Source organism: Culex pipiens, chromosome 2 (genome assembly GCF_016801865.2).
Source record: "Culex pipiens pallens isolate TS chromosome 2, TS_CPP_V2, whole genome shotgun sequence".
In the NCBI taxonomy this organism is placed as follows: domain Eukaryota; kingdom Metazoa; phylum Arthropoda; class Insecta; order Diptera; family Culicidae; genus Culex; species Culex pipiens.
This window is the reverse complement of record NC_068938.1, coordinates 31,447,093-31,467,022: the sequence shown is the minus strand read 5'-3', so window position 1 is coordinate 31,467,022 and position 19,930 is coordinate 31,447,093. Positions and strand designations below refer to the sequence as shown.

Sequence of the window (19,930 nt, the reverse complement as noted above, 5' to 3'; positions counted from 1 at the left end):
TAATCCAAGCCGTTGGCAATTACCTTCTCCTTCTTGATTCCTCAGCAGATCTTTGGTGGAATTAGGGTGATCTTAAAATTTGGCTATTTATTTAACGATTTTGATGTTTTTTGAAGTTTTCAAAACCTTAAAATGGACTCAAGCCGAATTTTTTTTTACTAAGACCACCCTAACCTAAAAGGGGTTGTTTTACTACGTACTCCAAGTCTGTTCCGGGACGGATGCCGGATCAAACGTGCGACGGTCGTCGGATGAAGCTCGGAAGATTAGGGATGAAAGGCCATCTCATACGGGACGGGAAAAGGGTACGTAGCAATGTGTCTCGACGTAGACACGCCACGGTGAAAATAAGGTCGGGAATGTTTCCCCTTAACTAGCTAGCAAGCAGGTAGCTTTAATGCTCCACTAGCAGTAGCAGTGGCAATATGGACAAGAGGTGACAAAAAGGCAGCAGGGTTTTAATTAGATTTTGATGTTTTTGTTTTATCCGAGGTACGCCGGGAAGAGGATTCCTTCGGATGGTGTGTTAATTAAGTATTTTGTACCGCTCGCATTACTATGACAAATTCATAATAAAATCAGAGGGGCTTGTGATAATTCAATTATTTTTGAACGTTAACCTCTACACAAAAAGAAAATTATGTGTATGATTGGACTGCAAAATACCAAAGTTGTATTGTTAAAATTACAATTTTGGTGGATTTCTTTGAAACATTTCATCGGTAAGCATTCTCATGACATGTCGGTGAAAAGTAATGCGGGGATTGACATTTCTTTGCCAAAAAATCCAACAAAATTGTATGTTTAACAACACGGCTCAAGGTTAGGACGACTATCAAAAGTTTCAGTGAAATATTGCACATTTGAAGCCTACTAATTTCCGGAAGATTTAGCCAGGGGGATGCTGAGGACAGCGATCTTTGAAGGTAGAGACTAATATCGCGCGCAAACTGTGCACAGTAAACACACAAATATTTGTTTACATGTTTTAATTATTTTTTATATCATAAATTCAGAATAACTGCAATAGAAGTCAAAGTACACAGTAGTTTAGTTAAACGTTTCATGTTTTAAATGTAGAACTTTAAATGAGTTCATCAGCCAGATGTGTTCTGAATGATCTCAACTTTAGCAGTATTCACTTGAGCAAAGGCACCTCAAAAACTTAGCCTACTTTTTAAACGTAAATTGTGCTAAAATTTTACAACAAAAATATGATTAGTTTCATTCCATTTTATGCTTGCAGTTTTTGTATTTTTTTACAGTGCGCTGTTGGTTTGTTTTGGTTCCGTAATGAACAGCTGTTCTTTTGTCCTGGCTTTGTTTTGGTGCCGTAAAAGACAGCTCACTTTTGTTCTGACTTTGTCTTGGTGCCGTAATTGTCAGCTTGTGTTGGCTGCGGTCGAGCTGCTTGTCGCCCCCCTGGATTATGCATCCCTATCAAAATGTATGAGTACATGAAGATAAATTTCGCAGCCCGGGACCATGTTGACAGATCCCATACAAACTGAGCGTACCCCGTTTTGTGGGCCCAGTGAGCCTAAGATGGCGGCCTTCGATATTATCTCGCCAATTTTTTGAAAATGAAGAATAGTTTAATTAAATATAGTTTTTGCCTTGTTTCGGTTTAAAACGACAAAATAAGCATTCTGGAATCATTTTCTCAAAAAACTTGTTTAGAGATACGCCACATTCAAATATTAGTCTAGAACAGTTGAAGTGAGCGTGCCGCGAAAGCCGTCACGAAAAAAAAATCTCATGCAAATTTTGATTTGCGCGCTGAAATTTCGAAACCATTTGTATGTCGGACATTGTTATTTTAATATAAAAATAACAATGTTTATGTGAAGAAGGCACGAGTCGTGATGGACAAAGTAATGTTTTTTTTGTCAAATTGATTTTGAAAAGTTAAATTTAAAAAATTACAAATTCTTAGTGCGCTAGAAAAAGGCATATCAATATCATCGAAATAGTAGTTTATGCAACAAGTTGCAAAAAGAGGATTTTTTCAGCACGAGGCGTACATTTATCCAACGAGGTTCACCGAGTTGGATAAATACGACGAGTGCTGAAAAAATCAAGTTTTGCAACGAGTTCCATACAACATTTTTTGCAATTTCGAAAAACACCCATTGATTGAAATTTTAAGTCGAATTTTCATGTATTTTGTCAATAAATCGTTAAAATCAAAAAAATGTTGAAAAGTGTTACTTTTCGAAACACGTGCTGAAAAGTTCAACTTTTCAGCACCCATTTTAGTGCTGAAAAGTTGAACTTTTCAGCATTTATTTTGAAAAGTGTTGCTATTCGATTCTGTTATTTTTGGTACAGAAAAGTAGGCTATTTCGTCGTTCAAGAATGACAGGAAAAGTAAGTAGTTTCACGACGGAGTTGCAAAAATACATTTTCGATTTTCCCAGAAAAAACCACTATTCAATTAGCTCCAACCAAACCACTTCGGTGCCCATGGTTTAATATTCTGAGTACACGCGTGTCACACTCACGTTGATGAAATACAGCAAAAATTTACCCATCAACGTTCAACAATGAGGTGTGCACACACAGCACACATCAGTGAATGTTCCATTTTCCCATGACGAAAACATCGAAACGTCACCCAGAAGCCGAGCGAGCGGACAAAGGATCTTTTTGGCCAACCTGCGCGCCCCAGCGGTAGTGTTGGCTCTGCACGTGGTTCCCCACTGCGCTTATCATTAATTAATGATATTTATCCAGCCTTTTAAATAGAACTCTACCCCGGGTTGAGAGTTTGTGCACGGGTGAGTGCGAATGTGTGCGATATATGGGGGCTTTTGATACGAACATTGAGTTTGGCACTATCACTAAAAAAAATAAAATTTGATATTTTTATCGTATCTTTTAAGATAGCTTTGGTGCTAATTTTTATGCATGTTGAGAATTGTTTAATAAACTAGATTTTCTAAGAAAATAATACAAAAATTTAAATGTATGCATAATGCATGAATTTTCTCTTTGAGTGTCCTGCACAAAAGCATGCTTTCTGTGGCATCTCTGCAGGGATCCTTTTTGTCTAGTTGGATCTTTGATGAAAAGGTATAACGGACGAAAAGGTTTTGCATTTCGTATAGTTGTTGATGTGGTGAAATGATTCATGCAAAAGATTGTTAATTAGCGCTAATGGTTTCATCCTTCTCCAGCTGTTAAATTGAAAGAGAAAAAAAAATGTTAAAAGTTCTAAGAAATGATTAAAAAAAATAGAATCTAAAATGTTTATTCTTCCCTAATTCCTCCCATTTCAGCTCATACTGGAAATCAACAGCGAGGTGGCCCTCTTCCGGGACCTGCTGATCCACGTGGGCCAGTCGCGGGACTGCCCGGAGCTGCGGGAGAAGATCCGGAAGCTGAGGCGGTCCTGCGTGGAGGCCTGCAAGCACACATCGGCGCTGATACTGCCGCAGATCCGACAGTAAGTATACGTATGTGGAAAGTGGAAGTCTGCTACTGTCTCTGGGTATTGCCTGAGGCGTTTCCAGACTAGACCGTAACGTGAGCATAATGAAGCGCAAATACTCTTGCAAACCCTGCTGAGGGCGATGCAGAGCTGGAAAAATCAATATGTGGTGGAAAAGAGCTTTACCAATTGTATACTTAAAGTACGATATACTTTATGCACTTGAGCCATTATTTGTTGTCATAATTGAAACCTTAAAATGGGGCAAATTACGAAAAAAAACCAAAAAAATTACAAGCCATGGTTTCAACATTTGAATGAAAAAATAATTGAACTTACGTCGCTTGTGTGCTATCTTATGACACGTTCTACCTTTTTACATCATATGTGCAACAAAATATCGCTCAAGTAACGATGCGTATAAACATTAAATTCAAATCTTTTAAGGCAAAACGTATCATAACGCTTTATACATCATTACAGTTATGCTTTTATAGCAATTTTGCAAAATATCAATGAATTGATGATAATGTGTGTTTCTTAAACTTTCACGTGTTTAACCGATCTGTGTTCCCAACATTAAAAAATTGTTAAGATCTAGAAAAGTCTTTAGTTGTAAAAAAATCATAAATAAGCATTATACAATGTATTCTGTTTAGTTCACAATCCATTTAACAAGTTTAAAAAAAATATATGTTAGCTATTAGCTATGTTTTGCTTCATCGTTTTAAAGGGGAATTTTGAAAGAGGGAAAGTTAGCATAAGCATAAGCATAGGTGCCCACCCGCAGTTGCTACTCCGTTATTGACCAGGACCTCCAGAAGTTACATCCACGAGCCGTGGAAGATAAGTGGGAGCTATCTTTCCTCGCTTCGCAACTTCTCAAAGGCCCCTATCATGCTGATCAATACCGGCGCCGGCCACGACCAGTGGTAGGGTCACGGGGAAGTGGATGGGAATGTTAGTCCGATACTTGAGTGATAGAGACCGCCCAATCGACTGCATCTCCGACAAAGTATCACATGAGTTTTGAGGGAGTTAGTAGATGGGTATGAGGTCAGGATTCACGAGTGGCAGTGATGTGACCATGAGCATTTTGTTTATCGGTTGAAAATTTTAATTCTTAGGCAACTGGCTGCGGAAAGATAGATAATTGATTATTTAAAAAGTTTTTTTTTTATCGAGCGCGTGCCAGCCGAGCAGTAGTGCTATGGGCTGGACTTATCAGTATATTTTTACTGTTTTTACAATTTAGATAACGCGAGCAAATTTCAAAAATTGTAAATAAATGAAGCTTTACTCTTCATAAAATCGATAGTTTGATGAGTGATTACTAAAACTGCCAGTTGGAATAAATTTTTACGATCATTTACGACGAAAATTATCGCGAAAAAACAGGACTGCGCGTTCCCAGAAGCACTGCACTTATGATGTCATTATTCAATTATAATAACCAATCACCCCATGCACACAAACAGCGACACAAAAGAAATGAAAATGAGCATGCAAAAACAAGACAGCGCGTCCCCGTGGTCAGCGCACTAATGATGCCATTATTTAATTATAATAACCACTCACCCAAGCACACAAACAGCGACACAAAAGAAATGAAAATGAGCATGCAAAAACAAGACAGTGCGTCCCCGTGGGCAGCGCACTAATGATGCCATTATTTAATTATAATAACCACTCACCCAAGCACACAAACAGCGACACAAAAGAAATGAAAATGAGCATGCAAAAACAAGACAGCTCGTCCCCGTCGGCAGCGCACTAATCTGTCACGTTCACGTAATTATTTTGACTTAAAATATACTCGATATTAGTAGGGTTAGTGAAATTTCACGATTTCGCGGAAAGCGTAAAATCCGTGAAATTCGGTTTTTAACGCGAAATCCCGTGAAATTTTATGCTTGTGTGAAACTGTAACGATTTTTCTCAAAATGATTTATCAAACTCAAATAGGAATAAACATAATCTTATGAACTACTGTAGACTTAAGCGAATGAATTCCCTTGTTTGATGACTAACATAGTGTTGGTGATTTTTGGCGATTTCGTGGACGGCGTGAAATTCGTAAATATTATCAATTGTCTCAAATATTTTTTTTTTTTTTCAAAATAACAACATAATAAATATTTCATCCATACAGACTTTTCAATTAAATTTTATTAGTTTTCAATTGTAAAGCTTGATATGAATCATTTCAAGAATTGTTCAGATTTTTCAGTTTTTTTAGAAACTAAGTTTAGTAATATATTCATTCGCTGTTATATTTTTTTTCTGCTATTTTATTTGAAAGGTATAGTTTCAAAAGAAAATAAAAGAATCATCTTTTTTTTATTCAAAATAAAATGAAAGCTTTAAAATCAACTTTTAAAACATTATAGATTTTTCTGAGTCCTGTTTAATTTTAAAGATATTTGATTATTTGGGTGGATGATTCCCGTGAATGATAAAATACTATTTTTTGTTTTATTTTTATTTTGAGTTAAAATGTCGATTTCGTTACAAATTATTTAATTTTTGCCTTTTGACAAAAAATATAAATTTTGTAAAAGGAGATAAAAACCTTTACAAAAATGTTAATATGCTAAATGTCGCAAAAAAATTCTAATTATATCACTATTTTTTGCTAGACAAGATTGTTAAATCTTACTTTAATGTGAATTGCAATGAATAAGGAAATCTGCAAAAAAAATTAACAGACGAATGTTTGAAAAAGCAGTTCAATAAATAGGAATACGCATGCACAACATTTTATTTCAAAATATATATAGGCCCAACTAGGTGGATTTTTTTTTTTTGAAAATTTGAAGATTTTTTTGTGTCACGTTCAAATTTATTAAAGATTTATTTTATTTTATTGACGAATAATATATAATGAAACATAATAAGTCGTTTCTGTGATTTAAACCTAAGATTTTTAAAGTTATTTTAACATTTTCATCGTTTCGCAAAATTTGCGTGAAATTTGGTGTTTTGAAATTGAGGTCCCCGTGAAATTTGCAATTTTCGAGCGTGAAAAATTACTATGCCTAGATATTAGTAATAACTAGGGTTAGTGAAATTTCACGATTTCACGGACAGCGTGAAGTCCGCGAAATTAGGCTTTTTCCGTGAAATCCCATAAAATTTTATGTTTGTGTGAAAATGTAACGATTTTTCTCAAAATAATTTATCAAATTCAAAAAGGATTAAAAATAATCTTATGGTCTGCTGTAGAATTAAGCGAGTAAATACGGGACCATCCATAAACCACGTGGACACTTTAGGGGGGGGGGGGGGGGGTTATGGCGATTGTCCACGATCCATACAAAAAAGATTTTTTTTGTATGGACAATTGTCCACGAAGGGGGGGGGGGTAAAAGATTCCCAAAAAAATGTCCACGTGGTTCATGGATGGTCCCTACCTTGCTTTAATTATTTAAAAAGGGTTAGTTATTTTTTTACGATTTCGTGGACGGCGTAAAATTTGTGAAATTTATCAATTTTCTCAAATATTTTTTCATATAGCAACTTAATAAATATTTCATCCATAGATACTATTTTTATTTAAATTTAATTAGTTTTCAATTCAAAACCTTGAAAAAATATGTTTGTCAAAATGAACCATTTGAAGAAATATTCAGATTTTTAGTTTTTTTAGAAACTAACTAATTTTAGTAATATTTTCAGTCGCTGTACAGTCCAGACTCGATTGTCCGAAGGTTTGTATGGGACGAGCAATTTTTTTTTTATTTCTTTTTTATCTTTTTTTTTGTTTTAAACATCAAATTCGAGTTCTGCGATCCCATTTTAGTTAAGTTTAAACAGTTGCCCATGAAATAATAAAATGCAATTTTTCAATATTTCGTCACCGCCATTTTGGCCACCATCTTGGATTCAAAATTTCTAAATCACTTTAGCGTAGTTAAGAAGTCAAACACATTAATATTATTATAAATGATAATAATTAGACATGCTCAAAAATCAAAAATTACATAAAGAAATTTTTTGTGATTCGATTATCCGAAGTGAAATTTTTCCGAGGCCTTCGGATAATCGAGTCTGGACTGTATTTTATTGGAAAGGTAAAGTTTTGAAAGAAATTAAAAGAATCGAGCTTTGTTTCAATTAAAATAAAATGAAGAGTGTTTTTTATATTCGCAATCACATTTAAAACTACTTATTTTTGTTTTCTTTCTCGTGTAGAATAACATTTTTGATTTTGTTAAAAATTATATGATTTTGGCAAAATGATTTTGAATAAAGTTTTTGAAAACTGAGTCGGAACCCATAAAAAATATGTTTAATGGGCTAAATTTCACATAAAATTAAAGTTATTTTACTCATGTGACTGGACAAGATTGTTTAATCTTGCTTTGATATGAAATTCAATAAAATGTAAAATGATATGACATGGGCAGATTAGCGATTTTTTAACTTTATTAAAAGTGCAGTTCAGTAAACGAAAATACGCGTGCCTACATTTTGTTTCGAAATATATATAGAGCCTATCCATAAACCTGATGGATTTTTTTTTAATTTGTAGTATGTTTTGTGTCTCACATTTAAATTAAGTGAAGATTTTTTTAAGTTATTGAAGAATAATATAGAATGAAGCATAAAAAATAGTTTCTGTGATTTAAACGCAGGATTTTTAGAACTATTTTAACATTTTTGGAGTTCTGCGAAATTTGTGTGTTGAAAGTAAAAACAAGTAAAGGTAGTTTGTAATTCCCAAAATATGAATCCAAATCCAGATTTACTGTTTAATGGACACAATTTGATTCACGTAAATTTTTGGAGAGTTATTTTTTAGTAATAGAAAACTGCTAAATAAAATCATGCTACTTGTCGAAAACCTCACATATGCACCACCTTTCTCTGCTGGGAGAATCATGATAAACTTTAAATAAAGGTACTTCTTAATTTCTAGGTTCTTATAGGATAAAATGAGTTGGTTCGATTCAGGTTCTAAAGTTTCCTTTTGATCACATCTTTTTATTTTTTCACACAACAATAACAATAATCTCCTAAAAGTGTTAAAAACTTAAAAGAAAATCACCACATTTTAAATTGACCAATTTCCAACACTTTACCCTACATCCCAAGCCAAAATGAGCGCGCAAGTTCGCTGAATTGGAAAGTTTAATCGTAAACTTTCGGCGACAAAGTTTATGCACAAAATTTGTCACGCTGGGAAAAGCACACGTACCAGCTCCTCCCCGCCCCGCCCTGAGGTTGAGCTTGTTCATTATGGAAATTTAATTCAATCCTAGGTTATGGCACACGAGAGAGGAAGGTTGGGTCCTCGAGGAGGTAAACATACAAATGCTATTACTTCCGCAGCTTTGTACCGTATCATGCGACACACACCATAAACTGGGTAATGGTTTTTGGTAAGTTTGGGGGAAATTTATACAAAATTTGATGCATATACAAGAAAATACTGGTTCTGTCACCAAGAACAGTGTACTCTCACCAACTTTCCTCAAGACAACAGCTCGCCTCAGAAAAAACAACCAGCCTCGCGTAATCGACGGGAAGCGATTCCTGCCTGGGACTAGCGCAAATGATAAGTGTTTTACCGTGTTGAGACCGCAGCGTTTCACGAATTCTTAAAAGCAAAGCATTTTCAAGTCACCGGGTACGGGGTTACGCGGGTTGACTCACACTCGGTTGACGACGACAGCGTTGATCCTGTGAGAGCCACGTGAGTGAGCGTCGGCGCCTGAAGCATGTCACGTGGAAAAATAGAGGAAGGAAATGGCTACCTAACCTTTCGGACAGGGTTGTACTCAGGAATGCATGGAAGTTGGTGTTCATATTTATATTGCAAATTGCTTTTTTATTTTGGCTTGTTGTTCGATTGATGTAAGATTAATTGAAAAATAATTTCAACCTCAAAATCGGTATCTACACGACTCAAATCCATTCCGTACGCCTCTGCTTTAACTGCACCTCCTTGTCAGTGATACTAGTACCAGTACTTGGGGGTTGAGAGCTAGCTGTTGTATACTATACTTTGCCAGCGAGAAGTGAAAACATAAAAACGTCAGCCACTTGAGAGCTTGTACATGCCAACAGTCAGTTAGTCTAAGCAAAAGATGCACAGTGTTCAAAAACTGAAATTTTGATGCTTTTTTTAAAATGATAATACAAGTTTGATTATCTTCTGATTTTCCGTTAAAAATTGTGTCCACAATTCAAATCACCAAATCCCACTATCCACCGTAACATGAACCGTGAACAAACGGCCGTTGAGTGCAATTATGTCTGCCCTGGTGGGCTTTCCAGAGTAGTGCCCCGTAACATGGAGTAAAGAGTGGCACTGCTGCTGTGAGCTTCTTCACAGAGGCCACGAGGAAAACAAAACAGAGAAAATACGGGAAAATGGGCACGTCTCGCAAGTGGCTCTTGGTTCTTTTTCCCCCAGCTAAATGAGGTTCCTCGCTAATGAGCATTTTGGGCAATGTGGCGAAAACGGTTCTTCATCTTTGCTCTGCTGACACATAGAATCTTACCTTGACGAGGTCAACAAAAATAAAACATTATATATTAAATATTACGCTTCCTGGCAAAATAACTCTACCGTAACGCAAGGGAAAACAATACGTAAAGTCGTTACATTACCTGACCCTTTCGTACTGCGGGGGATAACGGTCGGGCGTGTTTCTCATTAAACGGGCAATATGGACCCTTTTTTGACCTCTTTCCAAGGGTCGAAGCGTCGAAGCGTCGGCTTCGGCGGCCAAGCAAACGGAACGTGCCAGTCCATTTGTTTAGCATCATTGCCTCCAGCAGCGGTGTGGTGTGAAATAACGGCATGATCTCGATGAACTTAGTAACGGCGGAGAAAGAGATATCGCGTAAGTTTGACATTGTGATGTTAGAGTGATTTTTTATGAATCATTTTAATCATGGGTCATTCTCCGCCAACTTACCCCTCATTGAGTGACAGTTTAAAAACATTAGTCTTAGATCACAAATCCAAAGTCCATTTTTCGATACCTCGTGTCGGAGCGGGCGGTACGACCGCTTTCATTTTGAACCTTCGAAAAAAACGTGTTTTATTTTTTTAATTTCTGCTTGAAATGATAATATACAGTCATCCCTCATATTCGGAACAGTTTACAGATCGGCCAATGTTCAACAAATCATATAAAATCGATAATTGAACATTTAGATTTGCTATACCCTTCATGTAAAAGCTTTTCTTGCGATCTTTCGATTGATGTATAGACCGGCTATATATTTTTACGTTTTATATCAAGTTTTCAAAGAAAAACATTGACCCTTGAAATCCACAAATTCGGAACACTTTTTTCTTACGATGTAAACAAACTTTTTTTTCTCTCCAGGAGTACCTATTTAAAAAAAATAATGACTTTGCACTCTGAAACCAATAAAACTCATGCTTAGTAATGTTTTATGAATGGTCTGATAACTTTTTTATGAAAATATTAGTTAAATTCAGGTGTTCCACAATTGTGGGAGAAACAATAACATCCCACAATCATGGAACAGGCAATTTGGAGGCAGTGTTTTGGTGCTCTGGATAAAATAGTCTTGAAATGCAGTTTTTGTTTAAAAAGTATCACTTTTACTAGGGATATAGCAAGAGAATGTTCAAATAAAGGCCTTAAAAATAGCAGGGTCGGCAGAAAAGTTGGATTTTGCATTCTATTGACAAATTACCACAAAAGTGTTCCGAATTTGTGGGTGTTCCGAATATGTGGGATGACTGTAGTCCAGCCTCAATCATCTGAAGGTTTTGGAAAAATTTCACTTTGTGAATTTTGAATTTTGTGTTTAAATTTGAGTTAAATGGGATCGTATGGGAGCAGGCTTCGCCGAATGGTTAAGCTGTCCGCTTAGTACGCGCAAAACAATGAGTTCGATTCCCATCTGCTCCAACCTTCCATCAGATGGGGAAGTAAAACGTCGGTCGGTCGTGGACTCGCAATCCAAAGGTCGTCAGTTCGAACCCTGGAGTAGAATGTTCCTTGGAGTAAAAAAAGGTTCTGGTGCTCTACCCATTCAAGCCTTCAGACTCCCTAGGTTCGAGCAGAAACTTGCAATAGAGACCACAAAAGACCCTGGGGTTTGTGAATTTTTTTGTCTTTGACAGCTTTTCAATTTGACTCGTTTTAATATTTACGTAAACATTTTTACTATCCAGGTTTCTACCACACTGAAAAAATTATACTGTTTTCAGTTATGAGCAATGTAATCAAACTTATATCTGTAAACCCATACATCAAATTGAAATGCTGTCAAAGACAAACTTATGGGAAATTGGACGAGCATTCCGGTAAAAATATTTAAGAGGCTGAAAAACCAAGTCTGTCACATAGAAATTGGCAAAAACCACAAAAAAAACTATTTTTTTGCAATTCCATCGTGAAACTACTTACTTTTCCTGTCATTCTTGAACGACGAAATAGCCTACTTTTCTGTACCAAAAATAACAGAATCGAATAGCAACACTTTTCAAAATAAATGCTGAAAAGTTCTACTTTTCAGCACTCAAATGGGTGCTGAAAAGTTGAACTTTTCAGCACTTGTTTCGAAAAGTAACACTTTTCAAAAAAAAAATTGATTTAAACGATTTATTGACAAAATACATGAAAATTTGACTTCAAATTTCACTCAGTGTGTGTTTTTTGGAATTGCAAAAAATGTTGTATGGAACTCGTTGCAAAACTTGATTTTTTTCAGCACTCTTCGTATTTATCCAACGAGGTGAACCTCGTTGGATAAATGTACGACTCGTGCTGAAAAAATCCTCTTTTTGCAACTTGTTGCATAAACTACTATTTCAACATTTTTATTTTTGAAACCGCTGTATCTTTACAAGGATTGGTCATTTAATAATGGTCAATATGGAGACTTTAATATAAAATTGTCAGGAATTGATTCCCACTATCGGTTTTTTAAAAATTTTGACGTTAAGACCACTTTTCAAAACACATTTTTTGTAAATGATTTTTGTATTTTATCCTACATTTTTCGTCAATATTTTTGTAACATCTTGGGTTATTTCCTCAAAAACTTTGAAAGAAAAAAATTTAAACTTAAAATCAAAAAATCTCGTATTAGTGCCGTGTATTTTTGTTTCCGTGTTTTTTTTTTCAGAAAGCCCGTAAAATTTTCTACAAGTTTGTCTTTGACCACTTTTTAATACGATGCAAAAACCATGAGTTACAGTAATTTTTAAATTGCAAAATACAAAAATATTTAAATAATTGACGCCCTTCCCAAATGTTATTTTCGAGTACTATTGGCTCCATATAAACAAAAATGGCTTATATAGGCCAAGGATAACATGTCTACAAAATTTCATTGAAATCGGAGAGGGTCGGGTACAAAAGTACCACAAAATTCCTGATTTGAGCTGGAATTGCTCGTAGGTTAATTTGAAATTGAATTTAAATAACCATTAGGGTGGTCCAAATCCGGGCTTTTCGGGGCTACCCCCTTAAATAAAATATTGACACATAACTAGGCTGAATTTCAGATTTGAGCTCATTCTGACCACAGTTTTGGAGGCTTATAACTTTTTAGCAAAGAATTCTAAAAATATGATGCCTTCGAGAAAGTTGTTCAAAATCAATGAATATCTTTGTTCCGAGAATTGGTGAGAATCCAATACCGTCAGTGGGGGTGACATTGTGTCTGGAGGGTGAGATTGGGTCAAAGTGATTTTTCACGGATTTTACCATTTCTCAATCAAACTGAATTCTGTCAAAAGGGTTGTGTAGGTGACATCTTAAGATGACTTCGCTGAAAAAATCTCGTTCCTAGAACAAATCCTGTTATTTAGGCAGCTGTCTAAAGTTGAGGTTCGTTTTTGGCTGAAAATGACCTCTCGAAAAATGATTTTTCTAATATTTTTGTTAGAATTGCTCGAAAACTACCCAAATGTTTGAAAATCTCCACTTCAAACATTATAGCATGTCAATACGATTCCCTCGAACAAGAAACACTGTTGGATGACTTTTTTTACCATATCCTTGTATTTGAGCAACATTTTAGTTTCATTTGACCCAATGTCACCCCCTCTAAGGGGTGAGATTGGGTCAATTTTCAAATTATTGGCATTCAAGGTAGTGTTCATCAAAATCCACCATATCCATACCATATGGGAAAATGTCAGTAAACTATCTAAGAACAAATCTACGTTGAAAGATTTTCGATGTTATTTAAATCGTTTTTGTTATTAAGAAATAACGAGAGGTGAATCGTTTTTTGACCCATAGTCACCCCAACTGACGGTAGTTCAGCAATTCCTCACAAAAACAGCAGTGCTCGGATAGGGCTCGAAATTTTTCTGGGGGATCCCTGGCCGAAATAATTTGACCCGTATTTTTTTGTTTGGCCATTAGGGTGACCTACGCCATGTTAGGATGGTCTGAAAAATAGCCATTTTTGTCGATTTTCTATTTTCGCAAAAACCACTTTTTTCATAACTCGTCGCCATTTCAACCGATTCCGATTGTCTTATACGCAAATGAAAGGTGATAAGTTGGCCTTTCAATGAAAAATAGTAAGAAGTTTCAAAAACCTAGCCTTACATATGAAAAGGACGAATGAAACTTTAAAATGCCGTTTTGACAGTGTCTGGACCAAAGAGCCTATGTCTAGACATATTTTCATCGGATTTCCCGGAAATTTTTACGTCACATACTGAAAAATGGGAGGAGTTCATTAACAGGATTCCGAGATATGATTTTTTGAAAATAAAATCCGTGCTTTTCGACGCGCCGCGCGCAAGAACAGTAAAATGACGAAATCGGTAAAAAATCAACTTTTTTCACTAAAATTGCGATAACTTTAAAATTTTAGCGATGACCTATAGATGTTTGGGTACCAAAATTTTCGTAATTGAAAGACGCAACTCTATTAGAAAAGAGAGAACATACGAAGAATCCGATCAAAGATGCAAAACGGTCGTAGGATTGCTTCTTAGACTATTCCACTATCCATAAACCATCCAACACCAAGTAAAACTTACTTAAGAATACCGTGGAGAATTTCCCTTATCCTCTTAAAAAGTGGAGCAAATCACCCAACCAATCTTCTTAATAACCCAACCTTGTACCCTTTGATTGGGAAAATTTTATAAAAATGTTTAAAAAATCATCCTAACTGTTCAGAAATCAAACGTTCGTTTCTCCAAAGCGGGGGAAAATAGGAAAAGCTTGTCATCAATATGGTACACCACATACATTCGCTCTCGCAGTCCTAACATAGGCTCAAACCCATTCTGACACACGGCGCAACACTTTGCACGCCACCAGTTTCACCTCAACACAATACAAAAGAAGTCCTTTTCCAACTAGTGAAAGAGCCAGCTAGCCACCCAGTCAGTCTGTGGAGAGCATACCTTCATTCTGGGAATCGTTTATATTCCCTGACCGATGCAGACCAAGTTTGAAGGCATATCACACACACACACACACTAACGCGCGCGCTCACAATGGGAAAATTGTTGCTTCAAGCAAGAATCGAGAAATTGATGTGCGTGTGAGGGGGCTGGAAAAGCTCACAAAGCTCGACGAATGCCTGAATGGACGGGCATTGTGAACGGAATGTGGATTGAATGATTCGAGTTCGTTGCTCTTGGGGGAGCGCAAAATCAACGTTGAAACAATGGCATGTGATTAGCTGTAAGATTCAGAGAATCGCTGGAATTTCATGAATTCAGTTTTTTGTGTTGGGAAATTATTAATTCTTGATTCTTTAAGCAATCCTCAAACACCTAAATTATTCAACAAAGATTCACTATGCAACCACTTCATGAATATGAACAATCGCCTCATAAAACCAGCTTGACACATCTGATCGAGCGACAAAAAGCGCTGTTCTACCATTACAATTGCATGCAATTTTAAAACCACCACATTTTCCCAGCTCAACACAAAAAAAACTGGAACGAATTGAAATCATCAAGCCACCGGAAGTAATCAGCCATGAAGCGTGAGGGCGAAATCGGGAGAAGCAATGCAAAAGCTCGTCTATATGAACGAATGAGTATAGGAGAGTAAAAAAAAAAAGTTCAACCAGCTCAGGAAAAAAACTCCCCATCAAAATTTATACAATTTATTTCATTTCCTGTTCCTGTCACGATTCGTTTGCTGGCACGTTTGCAGGCAAACCCGGCGCAGTGTTCCCAGCAGTGTGTTGTAACATGGTTCTATGGTATTACAAAATGGAACAGGATGGTTCTTTCAGGCTCTTCCATCCCGAATATTGTACTGAATTTGGAATAGTTGCCCACGCTTTCGTCCTGACTAGTTGGGATTTATGCTGCAGGTTCTGTGAATTTTGCACACACATACACACGACGCACACAAACGAATGGTACTAACGATTGGACATTCCTGGAAATATGTTGTTAGGAATTGTATCATCAGGAGGGATCTAAATTGAAAGAGGGTTAAATGGGGTTAGAACTGCTCGGTAAACATAAAAATATTGACACTTTTAACTCAATCAGCAAAGTCAATGTAAATTCAATTTAAAAAATATGTATTAATTAAATTAACCCCTAATCTCAAGCTCATCTAACTCTGAAAAGCCTAACACATAGACTGTTCGCAGCTAGAAGTTCAAAATTTGGCCACATTTGTTGCACACTACCTAGAAGTGAATAAATCGAGATTGAGTCGTGTCTTTTTGATGCCGCCATTTATGGTAATGAATGTTGAAAGCTAAACTAATTTTAAATGTTGATAAAATATTCACGTTTGATTTCTAGAATTATCGTTGAATTAGCAAAAATTTGAAGGTAGCTTCATCGATACATCAAAATAATTTTCGAATCATGTTTATACAAATAAAAAATGACCAGTTTCAACTAATATTCAAAACTTTTAAATTTGTTTTTTTTTTGCGCTTTTCTTTGACCTGGACCAGAGCCGAGGATCACATAATGTGAATAAAATTTGTGTTAGCCTAGTAAACAATGAAAATATACTTTTCTATGAAGTTTGTAAAAAATTATCATCTTTGCTCAAGTTTGAAAATTTCGACGACATTTTTAAATTATCAATCTTAACCAATCTTCTTTTAAAATCATTTTCGAAAATTATTTTAAATAACATGTCGTTTTTATTATAAAAAATCTGTGCAAAAATAATAAAAACTGTGTTGAATATATTATAAAAATAGCTATGACTGGAATTAGGAATACTGTTACTATCAACTACAGTATGTAAAAAAAGTATTTACACCCCTTGGGCACTATGCACATTTGTGATGAAACATGTAAACAATTTAATGTTGACATAAACCTAGTACTACGTTTTGTTCAGAAACTCATGCAGAACATTTTGCTGCAAAAAGCTCATGAAAAGATGTTTTCTATAAAAAGTTATATAACAAATACTATTACAAAAATAAAAAAGGTGCAAAAAAAGTGTCTACACCTTTCGAAAAATTAACATAAATAAAGTTATTTGTTGACAAATCACCATAAATCCAGTCTCCCAACTCCAAATAGGCATCCTTGACTGATAAAAAAATAATTTGGATTGAATATAAAGTTTACTACTTAGTGTAAAAGTTTATATAACTCTGGAAATTCTATATAAAACTTATCTAAACTTAATTTTGCAAACTTTCAATTTAACTAAATGTCAATATATTACCATAGAATTGCTAAATAAACATTTTGGAGTGGGTATAACACCGTTTTGGGGGTCTTTGTATCGCTAGAATAGATTTTTCGTTGGAATTTCGTACCAACCCGGAATTACGTCGTCGAAAAATCCGCCGGCATCCGAACCGGTCCACAATTCACAAGTCAACCTATGTGGCATCGGAAAGGGCATAAAATTTCCGATCTTTTGATACCCATACATCTAGGTTTTCTATAAAACCCACGTTTTTAAATACCTGGGCAAAAAGTAAGTTTGATCCACGAGAACAAAAATTACGAAATCCCATACATTTTTGGCAGATTGCTCAAACGAAACCATAACAACGTTTTTGCCTAGGTATTTAAAAACGTGGGTTTTATAGAAAACCTAGATGTCTGGGTATCAAAAGATCGGAAATTTTATGCCCTTTCCGATGCCACATAGGTTGACTTGTTAATTGTGGACCGGTTCGAATGCCGGCGGATTTTCCGACGACGTAATTCCGGGTTGGTACGAAATTCCAACGAAAAATCTATTCTAGCGATACAAAGACCCCCAAAACGGTGTTATACCCACTCCAGAATGTTTATTTAGCAATTCTATGGTAATATATTGACATTTAGTTAAATTGAAAGTTTGCAAAATTAAGTTTAGATAAGTTTTATTTAGAATTTCTAGAGTAATATAAACTTTTATACTAAGTAATTAGTAAACTTTATATTCAATCCAAATTATTTTTTTAATCAGTCAAGGATGCCTATTTGGAGTTGGGAGACTGGATTTATGGTGATTTGTCAACAAATAACTTTATTTATGTTAATTTTTCGAAAGGTGTACAAACTTTTTTTGCACCTTTTTTATTTTTGTAATAGTATTTGTTATATAACTTTTTAAAGAAAACATATTTTCATGAGCTTTTTGCAGCAAAATGTTCGGCATGAGTTTCTAAACAAAACGTAGTACTAGGTTTATGTCAACATTAAATTGTTTACATGTTTCATCACAAAATGTGCATAGTGCCCAAGGGGTGTAAATACTTTTTTTACATACTGTATATACGCGCTGGGTCCTTGTCCATTTTGACGAGGGTTCGGAAGTTCTAAATAACGTTTGAATCCGATTGATGCAAACGTTCTTCAGGGCGGGGCTTGTCGATAAAGCTGAAGTACCTCGCGCTCGGCTAGCCAGCGTAGAAATGGGTCACCGAAGCTCGGCAGAGCTAACACCTTCCAAATGCCTATGCGAGTTATTTCCATGTATAGAGTGTAGATCTAAAAATACATTGTAACAACTCAATTTGTAATAAGTGGCCGCGTGGTCCCGTTTGGATGGTTGCACACACACACATGCTTCGGATTACTTTACAATATTTTCTCATTTCTACATTGAACATAAAAAACAAATTTTACAAGTTGCCGTAAGTCAAAAAGTCGCTGGTGATGCAATTAAGAGGCAGTATTTGTAGATTCTGCTCGGTTTGTTCTAGAGGTCGTATCGAGGTGCTCCGATTTGGATGAAACTTTCAGCGTTTGTTTGTCTATGCATGAGATGAACTAATGCCAAATATGAGCCCTCTACGACAAAGGGAAGTGGGGTAAAACGGGCATTGAAGTTTGAGGTCCAAAACACATGAAAAATCTTAAAATTGCTCGCATTTCCGTAAAACTTCATCAATTCCAACTCTCTTAAATGCATTCGAAAGGTCTTTTGAAGCCCTTCAAAATGTGCTATAGACATCCAAGATTGGTTTAACTTTTTCTCATAGCTTTTGCAAATTACTGTTAAAAATGGAATTTTTTAAAACCTTAATATCTTTTTGCAACAGCCTCCAACACCCATAATCCCGTAGGTCAAAAGATAGGTAATTTCATGGACTATAAGCTTACGGTATTAACTTTTTGGCCAATCGCAGTTTTTCTAATAGTTTTACGATTTTTCTAGAACAAACGTTTTACAACGTTAGTTTTTGCCCTGTAGGCCAAGAAGACGGCACTTTTTGGTCTCAATTTTATCATATTCGGAATCCTCGGTCAATTTCACGTAAGTTAGAAGTATTGGAGTTGTAATTTTGATTTAAAAAATAATTAAATAAAACATTTTTGAAAAAAGAAATAGATCTTATTTACCCTATGATCCAATACGTCAAATGCTGTATCAAGTAGGCGAAAACTTGTTTACCCCTAATCCGACAAAATTCTAAATAATATTTTAATTAATTCTAAATGCCATTTTTTCCAATCAAATTCAAAATTCCAACACCTCAATCTAATGTAAAATTTTCTGAGGATTCCGAATATGTCAAAATTGAGACCAGAAAGTGCCGCTATGGAGGCCTAAAGAGCAAAAACTAACGTTGTAAAATGTTTGTTCTAGAAAAATCGAAAAACTATTAGAAAAACTGCGATTGGCCAAAAAGTTAATATCGTAAGCTTATAGTCCATGAAATTACCTATCTTTTGACCTATGGGAGTATGGGTGTTGGAGGCTGTTGCCAAAAGTTATTAAGGTTTTAAAAATATCCATTTTTGACAGTAATTTGCAAAAGCTATGAGAAAAAGTCAAACCAATCCTGGATGTCTATGGCACATTTTGAAGGCCTTCAAAAGACCTTTCGAATGCATTTAAGAGAGTTGGAATTGATGAAGTTTTACGGAAATGCGAGCAATTTTAAGATTTTTCATGTGTTTTGGACCTTAAACTTCAATGCCCGTTTTACCCCACTTTCCTTTGTCGTAGAGGGCTAATATTCGGCATGAGTTCATCTCATGCATAGACAAACAAACGCTGAAAGTTTCATCCAAATCGGAGAACCTCGATACGACCTGTTTCACATCGGTGAAAAACTCGCTCTTAACTTTTTCAAAAT

The 19,930-nt window shown here is 35.6% G+C and overlaps 1 protein-coding gene across 3 annotated transcripts in view; it reads left to right on the top strand.

The window, feature by feature from the left end:
* Positions 1-19,930, top strand: part of LOC120419672 (uncharacterized) — a 145,625-nt gene that overhangs the window by 102,526 nt on the left and 23,169 nt on the right. For all 3 annotated transcript variants that reach the window (XM_039582442.2, XM_039582443.2, XM_052708020.1), the window contains one exon: positions 3,282-3,448. In XM_039582442.2, coding sequence (XP_039438376.1) covers positions 3,282-3,448 — 167 coding nt within the window. The remainder of the gene's footprint in view (positions 1-3,281; positions 3,449-19,930) is intronic.